Source organism: Aspergillus alliaceus, assembly GCF_009176365.1.
Source record: "Aspergillus alliaceus strain CBS 536.65 unplaced genomic scaffold BDW43scaffold_83, whole genome shotgun sequence".
In the NCBI taxonomy this organism is placed as follows: domain Eukaryota; kingdom Fungi; phylum Ascomycota; class Eurotiomycetes; order Eurotiales; family Aspergillaceae; genus Aspergillus; species Aspergillus alliaceus.
In genome coordinates this window covers 11,609-31,961 of record NW_022474766.1, presented here as the reverse complement: position 1 = coordinate 31,961, position 20,353 = coordinate 11,609, and the positions used below count along the sequence as shown (strand labels likewise).

At 48.0% G+C, this 20,353-nt stretch overlaps 8 protein-coding genes and 1 non-coding gene across 9 annotated transcripts; 5 read left to right on the top strand and 4 right to left on the bottom strand.

Annotated features, from left to right (window-relative positions):
* Nucleotides 1-1,517: 1,517 nt before the first annotated feature.
* Nucleotides 1,518-2,289, bottom strand: BDW43DRAFT_316743 (uncharacterized protein; the record flags this gene model as incomplete). The annotated part of the gene is made up of 2 exons (XM_032048384.1): nucleotides 1,518-1,731; nucleotides 1,787-2,289. The coding sequence occupies 2 exons, from the start codon at nucleotides 2,287-2,289 to the stop codon at nucleotides 1,518-1,520; spliced, it is 717 nt and encodes a 238-aa protein (XP_031894344.1).
* Nucleotides 2,290-4,032: 1,743 nt separating this feature from the next.
* On the bottom strand, nucleotides 4,033-5,185 carry BDW43DRAFT_244251 (uncharacterized protein). Its single transcript, XM_032039713.1, has one exon. The coding sequence runs from the start codon at nucleotides 4,715-4,717 to the stop codon at nucleotides 4,103-4,105; it is 615 nt and encodes a 204-aa protein (XP_031894343.1). The 5' UTR covers nucleotides 4,718-5,185; the 3' UTR covers nucleotides 4,033-4,102.
* A 1,797-nt stretch (nucleotides 5,186-6,982) lies between these two features.
* On the top strand, nucleotides 6,983-7,066 carry BDW43DRAFT_t232. The gene has a single exon. It is a non-coding gene; the product is annotated as a tRNA-Lys (tRNA).
* Nucleotides 7,067-7,856: 790 nt separating this feature from the next.
* On the top strand, nucleotides 7,857-8,495 carry BDW43DRAFT_293852 (uncharacterized protein; the record flags this gene model as incomplete). Its single annotated transcript, XM_032043875.1, has 1 exon — nucleotides 7,857-8,495. A coding segment is annotated over exon 1 (323 nt), but the record flags the coding sequence as incomplete, so codon positions are not given.
* Nucleotides 8,496-9,069: 574 nt separating this feature from the next.
* Nucleotides 9,070-10,409, top strand: BDW43DRAFT_304542 (putative zinc metallopeptidase; the record flags this gene model as incomplete). Its single annotated transcript, XM_032045620.1, has 5 exons — nucleotides 9,070-9,115; nucleotides 9,150-9,584; nucleotides 9,649-10,127; nucleotides 10,208-10,243; nucleotides 10,287-10,409. 5 exons carry the CDS (start codon nucleotides 9,070-9,072, stop codon nucleotides 10,407-10,409), a joined length of 1,119 nt encoding a protein of 372 aa, XP_031894341.1.
* A 213-nt stretch (nucleotides 10,410-10,622) lies between these two features.
* BDW43DRAFT_316740 (NAD(P)-dependent alcohol dehydrogenase) lies at nucleotides 10,623-11,633 on the bottom strand (the record flags this gene model as incomplete). Its single annotated transcript, XM_032048383.1, has 1 exon — nucleotides 10,623-11,633. The coding sequence occupies one exon, from the start codon at nucleotides 11,631-11,633 to the stop codon at nucleotides 10,623-10,625; it is 1,011 nt and encodes a 336-aa protein (XP_031894340.1).
* Nucleotides 11,634-12,508: 875 nt separating this feature from the next.
* BDW43DRAFT_323837 (lipase/esterase family protein) lies at nucleotides 12,509-15,920 on the top strand. Its single transcript, XM_032049830.1, has 5 exons — nucleotides 12,509-12,901; nucleotides 13,013-13,494; nucleotides 13,590-13,754; nucleotides 13,804-15,179; nucleotides 15,226-15,920. The coding sequence occupies exons 1-5, from the start codon at nucleotides 12,833-12,835 to the stop codon at nucleotides 15,807-15,809; spliced, it is 2,676 nt and encodes an 891-aa protein (XP_031894339.1). The 5' UTR covers nucleotides 12,509-12,832; the 3' UTR covers nucleotides 15,810-15,920.
* BDW43DRAFT_244136 (Mrp/NBP35 family ATP-binding protein) lies at nucleotides 15,921-17,701 on the bottom strand. The gene is made up of 4 exons (XM_032039711.1): nucleotides 17,410-17,701; nucleotides 17,209-17,344; nucleotides 16,947-17,066; nucleotides 15,921-16,884 (listed from the first exon to the last, which is right to left on the bottom strand). Exons 1-4 carry the CDS (start codon nucleotides 17,464-17,466, stop codon nucleotides 16,214-16,216), a joined length of 984 nt encoding a protein of 327 aa, XP_031894338.1. The 5' UTR covers nucleotides 17,467-17,701; the 3' UTR covers nucleotides 15,921-16,213.
* BDW43DRAFT_293843 (AATF family protein) lies at nucleotides 17,489-19,719 on the top strand. Its single transcript, XM_032043874.1, has 3 exons — nucleotides 17,489-17,756; nucleotides 17,831-17,936; nucleotides 17,996-19,719. The coding sequence occupies exons 1-3, from the start codon at nucleotides 17,699-17,701 to the stop codon at nucleotides 19,500-19,502; spliced, it is 1,671 nt and encodes a 556-aa protein (XP_031894337.1). The 5' UTR covers nucleotides 17,489-17,698; the 3' UTR covers nucleotides 19,503-19,719.
* Nucleotides 19,720-20,353: the final 634 nt, after the last annotated feature.

The following is a 20,353-nucleotide window of genomic DNA, read 5'->3' as shown; positions in this document are numbered from 1 at the left end:
TAAACAGAATGTGAAAATTTCTCCGGCCACCTGATCTATTAATCACTGCTAGTTCTATGGGGCTGCCATACTTGCTTAATCTACTAGGCTGATCGTCGATGTAGGGCTACCCAATTGAAGATCTAGTATATTCATACATCTTACGGAAACTTCGTTTGTTCTATACGACTGATCCATCTCTTATATTATTTGCTCTACCGGTTTTTCCTTCGTTTCTTTACTACGCACTTCCTCATCCCTAGGACGTTGATCGCAACCTGCGTGTTCAGGCCCCTAAAGTTTAGGACAGGAGAACAGCGTCTTTGAACATGAGTCAGAACCCCATATGGTCCAGACATTTTTTTTTAAAAAAAAAATGCATACATATATATCTGGTGACCACAACATAGTGTGTACTCGAAAGGGCATGGCCTCGCCGCATGATCAGTTTAGGACAACTACACAAGTTGTGGACCGTGCTAGCGGATACTTCGAGCTGCTTTAGTGCCGGCTTAATCCGCGGCGGGAACTACTCTCGTGCATGCTAAGTGTCCGTGTGGGATCCTTGTCCTCCGAGAATAGTGTGTTTATGCACCTTTCTGCCCATCGCTGGGTTTTCCTTCGATGTCTACAGCTTAGTAGGCCGTGTCATGTGGTCACATGGAGCTGTTAGTCTGAACGGGAGGGTTGAACCTGGTCGATCTACGGGACTGTCGACCCCAGGAGCTAAATAGCGCTCTTGTTTCGATAAACCTTGTCTCACACCGTTTCGACCATTTTATTTACCTTCCTTTAACTGCGGGGTTTTGTCGTTGTCGGTGTTTTCGCTGCGTCTTTTTTGTTACGACTGTTGGATTGTCAGGCGACCTCTTTACATATCATCGGAGTGTTAGGAATGCACAGCCGCAGCTTGCGGACATCTAGAGGCACCGATTCTTTTTCTCTGAATTATGGTTAACTTTCTGCGAGGGAGCCAATTCGGGGACTGGTCGACGAGTTTAGGGCAAAGGTTCTTTTATCGATTGCGCCCCGGGGTGATTGACTTTAAGGGACTGGACGGCTTGCGACGTACATGAAGTGGGAGAAATAGTGTATCGTCGCATGATGATGAGGTGATGGTGTGGATTCTTGTCGGTGGAGTCGGATTCTCATCATCCTTGCGCAGACCAGGAGAGATCCTTTCTCCATAGATAAACTAATCCAGCGTGCCGCCATTAAGTAAGGAAAATAACAATTAAGGTCTTAGAAGACTTTCGCGACTCTACTTTGTCAAGATATATCAAACTTTTCACCCCTTAAGCTATGTGCGACCACCGATATGAAGAGATTCTGCAGTACACAATCCCACCCATCGCCAAATGCCCAGCACTACATGTAACAAAAGGTGGCTCGCTATTTTCAGAAGCAAGTAAAAAGGTCATAGGGCGTCCAACACCGACCAACACATTAATGTACAACCTTATCGCCTAAGTTAGCAACACAATCATGGATCTCCAGAGAAAGAGACCGCACCCACCCCCGGATAATGTAGATTGGCGTTACTCCGATTTGGCAAGCAGAGCAGCAATACGAGCGCTGCGACGTCTCTTGAAGACAAAGCCGTCAGGAGAGCCCGGCGAGGTCTTACGCTCACGTTTAAACAGAACGGGCTTCTCTCCATCTGACAGGTCGTCGTTGAAATTGCTCGACGAGTCGTCAAGTGCGCCTTCAGCAGGTGACTTGTTGATTTGGATCTCTCCCGTTGGCTGAATACTGCTACTCATTAGAAGACACGCCCACTGCACCAGAAAACTAGCCTTGGACTTACCCTGTGCCGTTTTCAGATCCGCTGTATGAGGTTGCCTTCTCGGTGGGCAACTCTGGTGCCTCAGTGTTGTTGAGACACATTTCGTGGTCCGCAATGGGAGCAGGCTCGGAATTATGTTTGTTAGTCGTCGAGACGGGACGGTTCAGGCCAACGCCGCCTTGCCATTTGGATACCTGCTCTTTCTTTTCGATAGCGCCTATCTCCTGGACCATAGACTCTTTGAGAGAGGCCTCTTCCTCGCTGCTGTACTGCATGGCGGATTCTTTAGTGTGGCTGTCTTCCTCTGGGGCGGCGGTGGGGAGATGGGCTTTGAGAATGTAAGAAGTTGTAGATATGGGGGAGGAATGATCCAGTGTCTCTGTAGTGACCGGGCGATGGATGGTGGGGGAAAAGGGCGAATAGGATTCCCGAAAGCGTCTGTCCAGATCTCTTTCGATGTCGGTGTAGTTGACGAGAACGTCGAGCTCGCTGTGGAGCTTGTCTGCTTCGAATCTCTCCGCCATCTTGTGAGCCTGATACGGAGTGTTAGGAGAGGAAGCTAGAAGTGAAAGTCGTCAGTGTGTGTATGGTTTTTGACAGAGTCGATACGGATTCGAGATGGAGACAAGACTGCTTTCGGGGCAAAGGCTTGGACTCTGGGAATGCGCTCCCGTTCACTGTGGGATAAAACACCACAAGGACGTGATATCAGCGAGTCGACAGACGCGACAGAGGTAACAGGGAGATAGTTTCGATTAGCTGGGAAAAAGGGAATAGTACGAGACTCTGGGGAATGAGCCCGAATGAGGTCTCCCATCAATAGGAAACAAATCAGGTCAAGGCCATGGCAGTAATATTTTCACAGTCTTAACTACGGTTTGGGGAATCAGTGAATGAGAATATCGAATATCTTTATATTGAACTCTCTTATAAGTTGAGGAGACTTCAAAGGTGATTATATAGTGCTTGGGTAATCTGCATAGGCATTCGCCTAGGAATCTCATCCAGAAATATTATATGTCCGCTTTGCGAGAATCTTCTTTTTTCTTTCTTGTACGGAGTAAGCACTACTTCAGTTGTACAACTCGGTCGAACAAAGAAAAGAAGGCCCCTTTTATCCTTCTTCGACCGTGGTTCGCCTTTCGCATTACCTACTACATCAATGCTCTTTTCCCTGACTCTTCTAAAGTCAGCCCTACCTTTTGCTTCTTCTGTAGTACAGGTAGTCTTTCACATATAGCCTTTCTTTCTTCCATTATTGTTATTCATATCAGTTATAAACTCATTGTTTGTTGTCCCGGATGTTGTCTTTCTTGAGTAATATATGAATAACCTGCAAATGCCCATCTATGGAAATATCATTCACATTTATTCTTTCAATGCATGATTGAATATACCACACCTGCACCGCCATGATTTCCAGATGGTATCGATGGTACCAGTACCAGTACCAGTACATGGTACTGACTACTAACTTAATTCCAACATGCATTAGAATTTAGTATCCATACATAATTATGAGTAATACTAAAAGCTACTATTAAGGGTCGGGTGAGATGCATATTGTGACTCACTAGTAATCTATCTATAGTCCTTAAAAGAATGTATCCATGGTTAATTCAGTATAACTTTCTTGTATTCGACTAGAGTTATCTCGCTCAATAGGATCCCATTTTATTTTTTTTTAAAAAAGATTTTTAAAATTTTTTCCCTTTCTTCCTCTTTTCTCCATTATCCTCGACCTTTATAAATACATCAAATCATAAAGCTATACTAGTCACTAACGACAAAGGAAAAGATGGTGTGCGGAGAAGTAAATTCTACGCAATCTGGTAGGCTGAGATAGCTGCATCTTGTGAAACCAAAAACTCATGACTCACTCCTCGCATGCATATCGTCTTCCAATCATATCAACTGAAAAAGCCAACACAATACTAAAACTTGCAAGCTGTCGTGAAACCCTTTTTTTTTCTTCAATTTTCCTTGGAAGGTTGCTCATTTGTTTTGGTTATTGGACTCGTATCATTTCTGACGGGGATAGAGACAATGTTCCTCAACTGAAAAAATGGCTAAATCACATAGGAAATCTTTCCGTCCATGGGAAAAGCGCTGAAGAAGCCGATCGGCGCGAGCAACCGTACCCGGCCAAAGCTGGGAGTCGGATGGGCACGTTTCGCGTGGGATGGACTCGCACATGAGCTGGGCCCTGCCCGGCTGAATCATGCATGCACAAAGACGACAGAGGTCGAATAGCACTGCCTGCAGCACGGCAATGGTGTGGTCCGTATATAATGTATCGAGAAAAAATGAACTAAGAGATCTCACGCATGAAAGTGCTCAGCGGTGGTATTCGGTCGGTCTGTAAATGCGCGACGATTCCCTGTAGCGTCTGCGCTCTGCTGCATCAGACTCGTACAGCGAGCCCCGGCTAGGAGAACTACGAGGAGAGGAGTAGACAATGACCCGGCGGCGTTTCATGTCGCGGGGCTCGCGCTCGATGATCTCATTGTATAAGGCGGGCTGCTCTGGTGGTGTTGCTGACCGGCGAGGAGGAACAGGGTATGTCCGGTCATAGGTGATAATAGGAGAGCGAGGGGCCTTGACGGCTCCTCGTCCTTTGCGGTTCAGGCGCAGACCATCTTCAATGGCAAGTAGCAGTGCGCGCACAGCTAGACAGGTGCGGGGGATCTTGACGAGAGTTGGCTGATTGAGCTCACGGTCGAGCGCCGAGTATGACTTTCCGTTCTTGCTGTAAAGGTAATCGGCGACGTCGATGGCGTATTGGTGCCCACGTTCACACAGAGAGCGGTTCTCTTCGTGCGCCTTCAGAGGGTCAGCGCATTGAGGACAGTGGCTTGCGTGACGCTCAAAAGCGTCCATCACGTATACCTCGTCGGCCTCGAGATTGCGCACGGGCACGACGGGTTCGACAATGTCGATCGGGGCGGGCATGGTGGAAGAACGTCGCAATGATTGTCTTCTAGCTGGGGCTCGTTGATGGATGACTGTATCTCGTATAGGAAAGAGTCGAGGCAGCGTGATAAACCGAGACGAAAATCTTTGAGGAGACACCGTGACGGTATAGTTGTAAACTTGGATCGGTAGTGATGGTGGTATGCGCGAACGCAGAAGATCAAGATGTATTGGGACCAGAAGAGTTTATAATGTGTTGGATATTAGGCAGCAGGGATTATATTGGAAGGATGTGTAATTTGAGGAGTGGGTAGGAGGATCTTCAACTTGGGGGGGTGTTGAGGAAGGTTATATAGTAACTACCTGAGGGAGGAGGCATCTATGTCTAGAAGCATACAAATACAGAAGTCGGGAAGTGCACTATGACCGCATTGGTCACAAGAGAACTAGTGTCGAAGAAAATAAAATGATATTAAAAATAAATAGAATAGAATAAAATAAAGTAAAATACAATACAGTACAAAAACATAGTCTTCGTCCTATAGTGGATGGTAGCCTGGCAGATGATATGCGGAAAAGTGTTCTACGGTAATTTAGGGTGCGATGGGCGGGTGACTCAGGAAGCTAGCCTTCAAGGATGGCACGAGAGTGGTTACTAAGGCTCAAACGAGGCCCCGTTACTGGCGGGGGAACTGTGGCTGGTGCGCGCAGGCAGTGCTCCATTTATCCATGACCATACCGGTTGATCGCAAGGATGGTAGAGGATCTAGGCCATCTGATTGGTCTTACTGACAGAAGAAGTCGGTCAATCCCCCTTCCCACCTGCATCCTGTATCCACATCACTACTACAACTGGGGTTAGATGTTTGTCCAGATCCCCTCCCAACAACCTGTCGCTTACCCGATGGGGGAAGTCGGGGACACTTCGAGTCAGAATGCTTTCTTTTTCTCACTAGAAGTACAGAGTATGATGACGATATTCTCAACTCCTTTCTGTGGCTTGAGTGGCTTGACCTTCTCGTGTTCCCTCTGTCTGCGCCGCACTCACGACATCAATTTCCCCTTCAACAACCACCACCTTCACTTTCCTCCGTATTACTCTTCTGTAATACCGGAGAAGACTGCTGCGTTACCACCCCTGAAAAGAATGCAGCCCTGAGCCATTGCATACATACTTCATGCATCTGCATCCATTAACTTTATCATAATCGTTGGTTGATGCTGCTTTTCTACGCCTGTAAGGTTAGCATCAGCAGCCGCCGAACTGTTCTCGACTCTTATTTGCTTTGCAGCCGCTGGCTCATAGTCGCGGATCTTTCTGAGACCTAGGATTGTTTAGAACCATTCTGTCGGTAACCTACAACATCCTGGAGCTCTCATCTCGTTTATTTTGGTCTCGTTTCGCTTCTGTTCTAAGAATAAGTCCTAACACGAACGATGGAGGTGATCGTCGGGTCATTTTGATAAGGGGTCGCTAGGCCGATTCGGGGGTCATACCGTCTCAGCCTCAGCCTTCCAAACCGATACCTGGGAAATTGAATACGGCTCAGCCTCAGCCACAGACACCACTGGCCATCGTTGCTTCTTTTGATCTCCCACCATCACGGTCAAGCGCCGTACTCAGTTCCCGGCATCAAATGCTCGGACACTTACATAGGTAATCTTCAGCATTTAAATGCGCTTGTTCATCAGTACTAATCAGCGAATAGCCCAGGCTACTAGTGGATTGGCGCGTGCAATGACGTTTGGCCTGCTGAGTTCATCCCACCCTATCAATCTGGTGTTGCACATGTCCTGCTGGTAATTCACCATTCTATGATATTCCCGGTGTTCCGTGTGGCACTCGAAATAGCGTGTATTGCAATATGCAATCAATATATTCAATTCTGCCTTGGCTAGAATCTGGCCAGCTATGGGAGCCTCATGACGAAGGTGACTAGCGGCACGAGCGCGTAACTCGTGCTTTCCCTTAGTAGGAGGGGTCACATTAGTGAGGATGAACGGTGCTGCCTGTGGCAATCTGGCCACTGATTTGACAAGGTAGTGCTGACGTTCGCACCAATGGCATTTTTCTCTGAAGACGTTATGTTGGAACGCCGAGTCTAGCTCTTGGGAAGCCTCCCAACTTTCTATCTTTATCCGTTTGCCACTCCCTGAGCGAGCCACCGGAGCAGGCATCAATCCAAAGGGTGGGGAGACAATCGGGGGTACTGGTATTGCCTAGGCAAACAGTACTGGAACGAGGAAACCCAAGACCTCTTGTCCCGATATCATTCCGACCTTTTCCTTGATACATCAACAGAAGCCGGGCTAGCTCAATCGGTAGAGCGTGAGACTCTTAGTCATCACGGTATCTCAAGGTTGCGGGTTCGACCCCCGCGTTCGGCTGACCTTTTTCGCTCTTGTAAAGGTGTGCGCTTGAAAGTTTTTTTTGGTTCAGTATCGGAAGGATGGCCCTCGTCACCGGGGCTCCACTTCGGATCCACATGCGGCTACAAAGTCTAGATAGGCATACATAAGGCCTTCCGGATCGAAGAAGCCTGGGTTAAAGGCAAAGCGGGCTTTTACAGTGTTTCTGCCTAGCTAGTATATCTGAAATGTCAATGGGGCTCCTATCAGAAGGAAGGGTCATTTCTTGACGCGACTGACATCTAATGAGACACGAGGACTAAAAATATATTTATGGCAACGCCCATGTCATTACATATCATCAATTGTCTTCTCGTGCATGCTTACGGTAAGACCGAGGGTATTCCACTCAAGTACTAATAAGTACCTAAAAGCCCGTCGGAATGATAGTCTATTCAAATCATTATCCCAACGAATCATATTATCCTACCCATACGAGGAGAGATTCAAACCCGCTGAATTAACCACTCAGACTCAAGTAAAGTTAATACAAATGATCACTCCAAGCGACCAATGCTATCAAGACCGGCTCCAAGTAAATCCAAGTGAAAGCCACATTCTCCAACCAGAAAGCATAATCCGGTCCTATCTGAAGGATCCAGTTTATCATCTCCAACAGAAGGATCAACACCTTGCAAAACGCTGACTCGAAGGCAGTCTATAGCATATCGTCAGTGTCATGGATGCTCCCTGATATCCAGCGTAGGGTAAGCGGACCATTTAGGTTTTAGCAAAGGAGTCTGAGACTAGTCTTCAGTAACGGGTCGAGTTTTTTTCTGCTCGTCTGTCAGTGTTCTAGTATTTGTATCGTTGAATCAAGGTAGACGTACACCGTGGAGCACATATATTGTGCATGTCACAAGGGCAACTCTCTGGGCAGTCGTTGTGTCCGGTACAGATATTGTGGCATTTGTTGAGGACTCTAAACTCCTTAGGAGTAGTGGGACTGGTGGCCGGGGCGATAGCTGCTGCGTTTGCCATGCCAAGAAGGGCAGAGAGGATCAGGAGATTGCAGAGGTTCATTGTGCTAAGGTATTTAATTGTGTTTTTGAGGTTTTCTCCAAAGGTAGAATGTGTTAATAGGATGACTATGCAGAAAGAAGAGGGAGGAGAGAAGATAGGACGGGGTCGTCACCTATTTATGTACCGAGACACCCCAGCCAGGGAAGTCAATAATTGATTTGGATGGTATATTTCTTTACTTGATTTTGTACTTTTACATCTCTTGTCCATTTTGAGGGGATGTGTAGGTTAATCAGTCCATACAGGGCGTGCAGACCCAATTCTTTTCTTTTCCCCTGTGAATAGTGTGATATCCTGATGCATGGATCTACAGTTGGTATTACTAGCGCTGTAAGTAATCTGTTGGTGGAATAAACGAGCTAACGGATAAATCTCGGTAAATACGATAACTTAATTACAGTTGGGCAGTCATGTCACAGCCTGGAGTGAGTGATTATGGAGCAGGTGTATACGATTGGTATTTTAGGTAATCTATAGAAGTCATTCCATGATGCAGTGCGTTAGCCTACCTTCACAGTCCGAGTGTATGAGAATTGGAGATGTCTGCTGCAAGTACATGGGTCAAATAAAATGACAAGAAGGATCCATTAGACCATGGATATACCCTGCTAAGTACTAGTCACGAGGCAAGGATCCCTAACTTAGACTTAATAGTTTTCTTTGTAGGTGATAGTAATAAGATTCAGGTCTATTCGAATATAGTTTCTTAGATCCCCGCTATGTATGTACCACTTATCTTTTCTTTGTTATGCTGTCTCCAGTAGCACCAACTATAAATCTGAGCTTCTAATCGATGGATATACGGGGATATCACCGTTCATGACGGCTCCCTCCGGTTTTCCTATCATTGACGTGATACATATATAAGAAGTATCCGGAATTCGACCTTGCGCATTATCCCGCAACGTAACACCCAATTACTTGAGGCCTTGTCAGACGCTGTCTCGACCGTACTAACCATGCAGACCAGAGGTGGTGGACACTACAACTACACCATACCCGTTTGTATCGAACGTGCATTGATATTGAATACCAATAGATTCGCCAGGAGATGATAGCCTACGGGCAATCATCAATAGATACCGACCGAAGTTGGAGCCATTCGAAGATCTGTATCGCTATTTTCACAGCTCACCCGAGTTATCCTCTCAAGAAGAAGAGACATCGGCTATCGCTGTAGACGATCTTAGAAAGCTAGAATACGAGGTCCATACACATATTGGTGGATATGGCGTTGCCGGCATCCTTCGCAATGGCGATGGGCTAGCCGTTCTTCTTCGAGCAGATATGGACGCTCTGCCTTTAGAGGAAAAGACCGGACTACCCTACGCTAGCCGCAAAGTCGTTAATGGCAAAGATGGAGTAGAAAAGCCAGTGATACATGCCTGTGGTCACGATACACATGTGACAAGCCTCATGGCTGGTGCTGAACTTTTGCATGCCGCCCGAGATCACTGGTCCGATACTGTAATCTGTATCTTCCAGCCAGCGGAGGAGGCATTGTCGGGCACCAAAGCGATGATCGAAGATGATGAAAGATGGTTTATATGAGAAGATTCCTAAACCAGACGTTGTCCTGTCGCAGCACGTTATGAGGATGAAAACAGGCACCGTTAGTATTCATTCCGGTCGGCTGCTCACGTCGGCTGATGCATTCGACGTGTGCATATACGGACGCGGTGGACACGGCTCGGCTCTTCAGACATGTATCGATCCCATCGGCATCGGCGCAACAATTATCACGCGCCTGCAAACTATCGTGAGTCGTGAAGTGATCCTGGGAGAAATGGCAGTCGTCAGCTGTGGAAGTATCCAAGCCGGCCATGCAGCAAACATTATCCCCGACCAGTTGGATCTCAAGTTTTGTGTTCAGGCGTACGATCCCAAAGTCCGTGAACGTGTTCTATCCACCTTTGAGAGAATTATAGAGGCAGAATGTCAAGCTGCGGGCGTTGTTGAGAAGCCCCTTAATAAGAGTACACTCTCTGCTCCGGCTACTATCAACGATAAAGCCACCGTCGAGGGCTCTCCCAAATACCTTTGGACCATACTTTAAGGAAGAACTAGTTGACTGGGAGCTTGTGTCTGCTAGTGAAGTCTTCCTCCGTCCTTGCGACGTCGGTAGAAGCACCCGTGTTGAATGTGGACGTATGGCAGAATCGACACAAAGACATAGGAAGTTGCTGTTGACCAGTTGTCTTATAACCACCATTTATTTACTCCAGTGATTAGACCAACTATCTGCACTACGATTGATGCAATCGCTCTTGGTGCGCTGACTTTCTTAAAGCAGGACTAGAAACAGGACAGCTCCGTCTCGGAAGCAAATCAAGGCATACACTAGCATGTGTATGTACCTAGGTCGTTCAATTTCTTCTTCTCCTATACATACTCAGTCGACCGCAATTTCCCTTATCGCCTGGCAATCTGTCATTGCATAAGAGTAAGAGAACTAGCAAGGATGCATGATTAATGACAGACTATGAGACCGAATTCTTCCCGAATATCCCAATTAGCTCCAAGGCTTCTCCGAGACATGGATAACAATCTTGCCCCTCGACCTTCCTGTTCGGAGCTTCTCAAATGCCTTAACGGCGTCGTCAAATTCATACGTGCTATCAAGAACAACACGGACTTTCCCTTGCTGAATCCACTCACCCATCTGGGTCAGATCCCCCTTGCTCACTTGAGTTATTATAGGGATGTATCTCCTCTGCCCACCACCCAAGAAACTCGGTCGAACCAAACGAGTCGCAAAGGTCAGCATCGACCCGGCACCGACCTGAATAAATGCCTTCCCCGGGAGCAGAAATGAATGGCACTCATTGTACAAGTTATCGGGAGTGCCAACATGATCCACGACGTGACTATATACTTGACCTTTACTCTTGAGAACGGTCAATATATCCTCGGAAGTATAATCGATGACTTCATCCGCGCCTAGGTCTTTACAGAATTCCACATTGCGAGTCGAACAGGTCGTCGTAACATAGCACCCTAGCGCCTTCGCAACCTGGATCGCGAAGATCCCGCAGCCCCCCGATCCACCATTGATGAACACCTTATCGCCGGCCGACACATACGGCGCGATGGCTTGGTATGCGGTCTGGCCCGCCACACCCACCGTTGCTGCATGGTCGGGATCAACGCCTTCCGGGAGAGACACGATGTTGCTCTCCTTGCAGACGAGGTACTCGGCCAGAGGGCCAAACTGGGCTGGTTTCCCGAGCGATCCATAGACCAGTTGGTCGGGTTTGAACTCCTTGACGGCGGGCCCGGTGATCACGACTCGCCCGGCGAAGTCGATACCGGGGCTTGCGGGTGTTGTGACGATGGCTTTGGACAGAAGGCCCATCTCAGGCACCTTGTAGTCGGCGGGATTTATAGAGGCAGAAATCACCTGGATTAGGACCTCATTTTGTTGGAGAGTTCCCGGGGTGCGCGCTGCGGTTTCGAGCTTCAGATTTTTTTCTAGGCCTCCCGAGGCGCTGCTGTAGAGCCACGCCTTCATGGTTGAAGGCATGGTGTTGGCGGAGTCAGTCATTTGTGTGGATTGTTGATTCTATTTGTTGAAGTCAGGTTCACTTTGTGAATAATATTCGCTCTGTGGCTTCAAATCTGTTCCTAAGAGAGAAAGGTAGAGCTTAGAAGAACGAACAATAAAATAGGATGGAAGGAAAGACAAAGGGCCTAGTCCTTTAACAAACGTCATTTATATCCCCACTCAAAACCTTAAAAGTTTCAGTGAGAAATAACTTAAAATGATTACTGATCAAGAATCCATATGTTGAGATTAGAATCATAATACTCTTGATCTCTATTGAATGAACTTTTTATCTATGGAAATATGTCCTCCTGGTTAGTTAATTGAATTCATTGTTAAGCATGATTCAATCTTGAATCCAGTTAGGAGTCTTGCGTAAATAAATAGGCTATGGATTTAGAGTTTCTAAATGGGACCAATAGATTCCTCTTTTCTTCTTCAACCGTTCCCCGCCGGACAATAACGAGCTCTTTCTTCATGCAATGTGATTGCTATCCTGGCAAATGGATGATGCGTGGCACCTTCTGACAGAGCCTGAGGCAGGCCAGATGGGGTGGAACCCTTTTTATCCCTAAATTGCAATCTAATGAGATTGAGTGCGAAGTATCGAAGATGAGGTGCGCACACCGCTCTCCTGGTCTCATGTGGCCGCTTTAATATTCTACGCCTGTTGAAGGTGCCGGCTCATTAAGAGCTCAATAAGTCGCTGGCAGGCTTGGAAGCTATTAATAAAGGACATGAAGTTTTACCGACTGTTATCCAGGATATGCCGAAGACAATATAATATTAATATTGGATACAACGCAGCGGCCGAAAAGGGGATAGCGGGTGCCATGACATCATTGGGCCCAAGGGCATTTTCATGGTTTATGATTTGTTTTCCCCTGCAGTCCAACTTCAACCCTTTTTATTGCCAATGCCCAATTAATTGGCCCTCCTTGGGCTTATCCTTCGACCGCTCTAGGTCTAACTCGTGGCTAACCGAACTGTTAAATCTTGTATCACATCGTTCAATCCCAAACCTTCCCCCCTTACCTACTACATACCCGCCATCTATGGGTCGTTACTATTTATCATTACCCTGTCGCTAACTCAATTTCACTTTTTGCTCTTCTGGACTATGCTTTGCTTGTCCTTGCCACTCTGCTATCCTCTAGAAAATCCACCAGCATTGCAGGATGACTCTGAATACGGTCGCACTGAGTGTGGCCCTCACTCCTGCTGTGATCTCGACATTCTTCTCTCATGTGGGTCACCCTCTACGTCTGAACTTGAGCTTTGTTTGGCCAGTTACAATCTCTAGCTAGGGGTCGCTCGCTGCACGCAAACTAGCTAACCGCAACTCTTCCTTTATTCAGTACTTACATCGCAAATCACTCCGTCATAAGCCAAATGTGCATATCAGTTACGATGAAGGTGTTCGAATCTTCCGCGAATTTCTCGCCTACGCTGCCAAACACTCCGTCGAGGACCTTCAATCCTTTACGAGTCAGAGAGTCCCCAGTCCTCACTGGGTAAGGACGGAAACGGTGACCATTCCCACCCAATATTTGTCATCTGCCGCGACGGCCCTGATTGATCAATTGGGACCAAAGGGGCTATCGCAGGTGGGTGGGGAGAGGTGGTGGCAATGGCGCGGACCAGTAGATGAGCTGAACGGCGAATGGGTGGAAATGCGAAATGATTACATTGAGAGGAAGCGAGCAAAAGGCGATCATCCCAGTCAAAAGCGTATCATGTTCTATATACACGGTGGCGCGTATTACTTTGGGAGCCTGGAGACGCACCGGTACCAAATGCAGCGTCATGCCAGAAAGCTCAAGGGACGGGTGTTTGCACGGTAGGTTTCTGTCGTCCTCATTGTTACGTTTATGGTCGTGCTAATTCAGTCTAGTGAGTAAATTGTCCATTTTTCGGGACATCATGTTTTGAAAGCGCGCTAAAGCCTTGGATTGTAGCGATATATCGCCTAGCTCCGCAGTTTCCATTCCCCTGTAGTCTGCATGACTGCTTGGCTGCCTATCTCTTCCTTTTAGCCGAGCATAAACCTGAAGAGATCATTTTCGCGGGAGACTCTGCCGGAGGAGGAATGGTGCTATCGTAAGTCAGGTGCACATCGGGGAAACACGCACAGCTGATGTTGGAGAAGCCTCCTAGTGGTTCTGCGTGACCAGGACCTTCCTTTGCCCGCGGGCGCAATCTTAATTTCACCTTGGGTTGACCTGACTCACTCCTTTCCGAGTATAGTGAAAGACAACCCGGGCGACTATATACCGCCTTACGGTTTCAGACACAAACCTTCCGCCGCCTGGCCACCACCAAATACGGACGAAATGGATGCCATCAAGAAAGGTCTCGGGAAACGGCCTGCTGCAGAAAACGGTAGCCAAGAGGCCATCCCGCCCAGCGGCAGTCAAGCCCAGGAAACTGCTGTGAAGGGATACTCAGTTTATGACAACCCGTCTGTCGAGGAACCTGTGAATGCAGCAAACGAACACGATAATCTTAAGATTCCTATTGATGGTAAGACTGTTGAGATCAAGGATCAGATTCAGATGTATACGACCAATCGGCTCTTATCTCATCCACTTGTTTCTCCTGTTTTGCAGCCATCGCTAGGAGGCCTACCTCCTCTACAGATTTTAAGCGGTGGTGGGGAGAGGCTACGAGACGAGCAGTTCTATGTTGCTCACAAAGCAGCGAATCCGACTGCTTACCCGCCCAACGATGCTATACTAGACCAGTACGACCCGAACCGTAGAACTCTTCACAAATACCCCGGGACACATGTCCAGCTTCAACTTTGGGATGACCTTTGTCATGTTGCGACTACTCTGAGCTTCACTCATCCAGCGAAGTACATGTTCCGTTCAATTGCGCAATTTGGAGCCTGGGCTCTCGCATGTGCTCAGGATACAGAAATAGATATTGTGGATGACACAGACATTACGCCTACGTCGTCCAATAGCTCGGACAGCCCCGACACAACTGCAGATGTAACCCAACAAGGGGCTGTTGCCACTGTCGGCAAGGCTGGCGATCCGTTACCTCCATTCAAAGAGCATATGATTCGTCAAAGGGTCGACAAAAGAGGCAATATTTATCATCTGGAACCCCAATCTTCGTATTCTGTCCTTCAAATTCCAACTTCAGAGGTTGGTGCCATCAACCCTGAACTGGTCAAGAAATGGCTCGCAGGGAAACAGGAATGGGACGTTAAGTATGCTAAGGACAAGATTCATGTCCAGCGGCAGCGAGTCAAAGAACTAGCCCATTGTTTTCAACAAGATTTTGTTGGCGAGGCGCCTCCTCCCAGCTCCCTGGCGGCGAGAAGGTCAGCCCCTGGAGTTTTACCATCGCGAAGTGCCCGGAAGAGCTATCCCATGACGATGTGGAGCAATTGGGCCAGCAGGCATGATGAGAGGAGCATCCAGAGGGAGCACCGGAAGGAGAAAGGCGGGCAGCCCAGGAGGACCAGCGTGGAAGCTGGACGAGCCGGAGCTTGCATGAAGGCAGCAGAAACCGGTAACGAACAGGTTAGTCCCAGCAGCAAGATCTATCACTACTGAAGCTAAGAGAACGAATCAGGATACATGCGATGAGACGAAGAGCAAGACCTCGTCCGATACTCGGACCGAGGGGGATACCTCTAGCAGGCCCAACAATAAGCATTTTAGTCCTATGATTGTCTTACCAGCATACGACGAGAAGAAGTTCACGCATGAGAACGCGAGTACACAAGCACTTTTCCACGCACGAGGAACTATCCCATCGGCCTCCGACCTATCCATGTACCGGACTAAGCAGCGGCCTGTGTCCCAAGCCGGGTCGGGGACAATACGAAGCGGCATCAATTCTGATGTTGCTGATGACACTAGTACTCTCGGTGACAGGTCTCTCGCCATAACCAACACCGGAATCGATGCTGCCAGTACTCGAGCTGTACGAAATTCTGTTGGAGTCGTGGGCCTCATAAATGATGGGGACTCGGCTTATCGCTCTATTGACTTTCAGTCTAGGCCTCGTGATTCAGGTGATCTCGAGACCACTTCTCTTGGTGGCTTAACGGACGGAGACATGCCCCGCACGGTTTCTCGTCCTGGGTTGGCTGACCGAGACCTTTATAAGACTGCACAGGAGTATCCTGCAGCCTGATAAACCTATGAACGACTGCACAGTGAAGCTTTGCAGCGACGATTTTAAACATACACGACTCGAACAAATAAGATTTTTTTGGTTATTATTGTTTTTAGTGTACAGCACACTTATCGTCAAGTTGATATACACGGTGATACCTCACACCCTTTTCTCATGCTTAGATCCTGGTACTTAAGTTTTACACTTTTGGGGGGGAATATCCTATCCGTCCAATACCCCCGGTTTTTGAGTCACTCTATCTCTCACATTTGGTCTTGTACATTGTAAAAGATGACTGTAATCTAAATAGATAAACATATTAATCATTCACACCTTCCTCAAGGTTTAAGCCGGGTATATAAATGCTTAGTATAATACAAAGAGAAGCCTGAACATTACCGAGAATATACATCATTCCCCAGTCACCACTCAATCCCAACCTTCTTCGCCACCTTCTCTGCAACATCCAAAAAGGCCTTCCTCCTCACACTCCGGTCCTGACTCTCCTCCGCAACAACAGTCGGCATACCCCGATCCGCATCCTCACAAACCCTCGCATCCAGCGGAATATCCCCCAAAAACTCAACTCCCAACCTCTTACACTCAGCCACAACACCCCAATCCTCACCATGCCGGTGCGGATGCTCCCCCGCAGCAGTCTCCCCATGCGAAAAGATCTTCGTCTGATGCCCACACTGCGGACACGCGAAAAACGCCATATTCCGCACCATGCCTAGGACAGGGACATCCATCTTCTGGAACATGCCGTAGCCTCTTACCGCATCACGGAGGGCAATATCCTGCGGCGTCGACACGATCACCGCGCCGTCCACGATGATCTCCTGGTTGATGGTTAATTGGACGTCGCCTGTGCCCGGCGGTAGATCGAGGAAGAGAACGTCGAGGGGACCCCAGGAGACGGAGTGGAGGAGTTGGTGCATTGCTTTTGTGACCATTAGGCCGCGCCAGGAGATTGGGGTTGTGTCCATGGGTATTGTGGAGGGGTCTTCGGGGGAACGGGTCGGTTGTGGGAGGAGGTAGCCCATTGACATTGATTTTAGGCCATAGTTTGTTAGTGGGAGGAGGCAGTTATCTGTATGGTTTTGGGTGAGTGAGGTTGAATTGTTTGAGTTGGGGGGTGGGGGAGGTGCGCACTTTGGTCGAGTCGGGGCTCGCCGGAGAGGTTGAGTAGGGTTGGTATGGATGGGCCGAAGATATCGGTGTCTAGAATTCCTGTTCGGATTCCTCGGCGCGCGAATGATAGAGCGAGATTTACTGGGTGTTTGGGTCGGGGTTAGTATACAGGTCATATATAGTTGGCACTCGGAGTACATGGATATAAATCGGATGACACCCATTGAATTGAGTGTGTAGAAGACGTGGCCAATGCGACGAAGGAAATATGTTTAAGACATACCAGCAATCGTAGATTTCCCTACTCCCCCCTTCGCAGACGAAACGGCGATAACCTTCTTCACATCTCGGATCTTGCGCTTCTCCGGTAGTCCGCGGCGACGAGGGAACGACGGCGGCGTGCCGGAGCGAGGAAGACCCTACACAACAAAACATTAGAACGCCACTAACTTCGAAAAAGATCTAGAAAAGAGTAAAAACATACTAATGGATTATCATGCTGCAGAGCACGAATCGTCGAGAAAAACCTCTTTCGCAACATGGCGGAAATCAATAAAGGATAAAAATCAATACTCAAAACCCGGAACCACCGATGTCATTTCATATTGCCAGGAATAAATTCCCACCGCCGGATTAATATACCCTATAGGAGAGCTCCGTGAGCTCATCGAGAAGTTTAATCCGTCACCGCATACTGACTTTTCTACGGCAGAAAAATAGTCTCCAAAAAAAATTATCCCGCGACAATTGATTCCCACGCAGGCATATTCAGAATGGGGCCCAAATCTTTGGCGGAGCAACTTGCTGAATTGGAAGATCCGACTCCGAAAGGTAGGGAATTTTGGGAGATTGCGTGTCCGTTTTGGGATTTGGAAAGCTGATTGATATTTTTTTTTACGATTTAGATTTCGACCCTGAGGATTTGGAGCGCGGTGGTGGTTCTGATAGTGATGAGGAGGGTGAGCGTGTGACCGATTCGAATGCCGGAAGGGAGCATTATCAGGCTGTTGGGTGGGTTTTTAGGATATCCTCTTTTTCTCATATAATATCGTTACTAATAATATAAATAGGAAAGGGAAGCTTCGCAAGCAGGACCCTGTTAACCTAGGGAAACAATACGCCGGTGCAAAAGTCAGTCGAGATGCGCTCGATGCTGAAAGCGACGACGACCCGTTCAAGGCGCGATCTAGCGATGAGGAGAATGGTAGTGAGGATGAGGATGAGGATGAAGACGATCTTGAGTTAGGAAGCGACGAGGATGAGGAAATGTCGGAAGAAAGTGATGGGAAGCGACCGCAAAAATCCCGAGTAGCTCAGCAGAAGGGTCCTCAAGGAAGGATTGCTGACGATATGGGATCAGATGATTCTGAGGAACTTGAGAGCGATGAGGATTCGGAAGCTTTTGACGAGGATGACATGGATGACGAGATGCCCTCCGACGAAGACGAAGAGGATGAGGACGAAGAGGAAGACGATGAAGATGATGACGAGGAAGTCTCTTCTACTCGTCGTGTGAAGTTCGACAAACCCGCAAAGTCTGACGATCGGGAGGAACTGCGCAGACTCATGGCTTCCGATCAAAAATCCATCACAGCTACTATATCACAAGCCGCTAAAGCCGATGCAGCCAAAGGAAGGGCAGTTAAACAGCAGCGTGCGACTTTCGATGCCCTACTGAACACCCGTATCAAGCTGCAGAAGGGTCTGACCGCGATCAATCAACTGTCCGTCACAGCCAAGGAGGAGGAGGATCTCGATGGTGAAGCTATCAAGTCCGCTGAATCTGCCGCTTTAACCCTCTGGTCCACTCTTGAAGACCTGCGACTCGCTCTTGCAGACGCACAAACTCAGGATGAATCGAAGAAGCGGAAGAGACCTTCCGCAGTTACGCCAAGCACATCTTCAGCTTCATTGTGGAAGCGTATGGTGGATCTCGAATCCGACTCCGTTGCCCACCGCCGATCCATCCTCGACAAGTGGTCGCTCAAGGTGCGCGGGTCCAACGCTATGGTCCCTAACGCTCGTGGAAAGCTTTTGGGTTCGGCCTCCAGCGGACAGCAGAACATCACTGCCGTTCTAGATGCGCAGATTGCATCCGAATCTGGCGACCGTGCTGCTAAACGCGCGCGGAAAATTGCCGATGAAGACCAGGAGCCTATCTATGACGATACCATCTTCTACCAGTCTCTCCTCCGGGACCTCGTCGAGCAGCGCATGTCCTCCTCTGACGCTATTACAAACGGCATCGATACATTGCATATTCAGCTGCCTTCACGAGGAGGCCTTTCCATCCATCCTGTGACCGGTATGCGCAAGGACAAAGTCAAGAGGGATGTGGATACCCGTGCGTCAAAGGGACGGAAGATGCGGTTCGATGTCCATGAGAAGTTGCAGAACTTCATGGCACCGGAGGATCGAGGCACATGGACTACTCATGCTCGGGAAGAATTCTTTGCTTCTCTCCTTGGGAAAACTGCAAGCGGGATGCTCGGAGAGGGTGATGATGAGGATGCTAGCGCTGCTGAAGAGAGTGATGAGGATCGTGAGGAAGGTGGATTGAGGCTTTTCCGGAATTAGAAGAGAGCGAATATTGGACTGTGCGGAAGATATTTTGGATGTACACTTAGGCTAGTAAAAGAGGTTGCATATATACATACCAGGGTCTTTGCTCACATCATTCATATTTATCCTATATTTTGTTATCAAGTAGTTTACATAAGTTCCACAATATATAGTTCTGTTTGATATGTTTGTGAGATGAGTATGAACCTATGTCCACAAGCCTGAGGCAAAACTGTGACGAGTAAACGGTGTCATAACAACCGTAACACCATTCACCACGATAAGCCATAGTTATTTTCTCCCACATATAAAAAAGGAAGTTTCGCGCGCATCGGATCATTTCTGTCTTCGTGGTCATTTATCAGAGCCGTCTTCCTTTTCAGGAGGTGAGGAGGGAAAGCATATCGTGACAAGGGTCCATAATGCCTTGATGATGATGGTTACTGTATGATATATCCTGTTGAAATTTGCTCTATAGGCACAGGATCACCGAAAGGCATTCCCCAACATCATAAATTCCTGTACTAGATAGGAAATGAATCTGAGTGTTATGTCCCTATAACGGAGGGAGATCCGAGCAATGGGAAGGAGGGAGCTCTCTTTGTATCTCATGTGGGCTTAATACAGAGCTTGTGATCTAGTTGAATACTTCTACTATATTTCTTTCTCTCAGGCACCAGAGCCCTACTCACCTTTTAGTCTACGACTGGCACATATCTCCGCTCATTACCGAAAACCAAAGCCATCGATGGGCCAGATCCCTTTCCCTGTCTGGTAGGGTAAATATATCAGCGGCTTGCTCGGTCTGTTCTCTGTGTGGCAAGTGTATGACGCTCATCGAGTACAGAAAAGAGAGGCTACGGTCG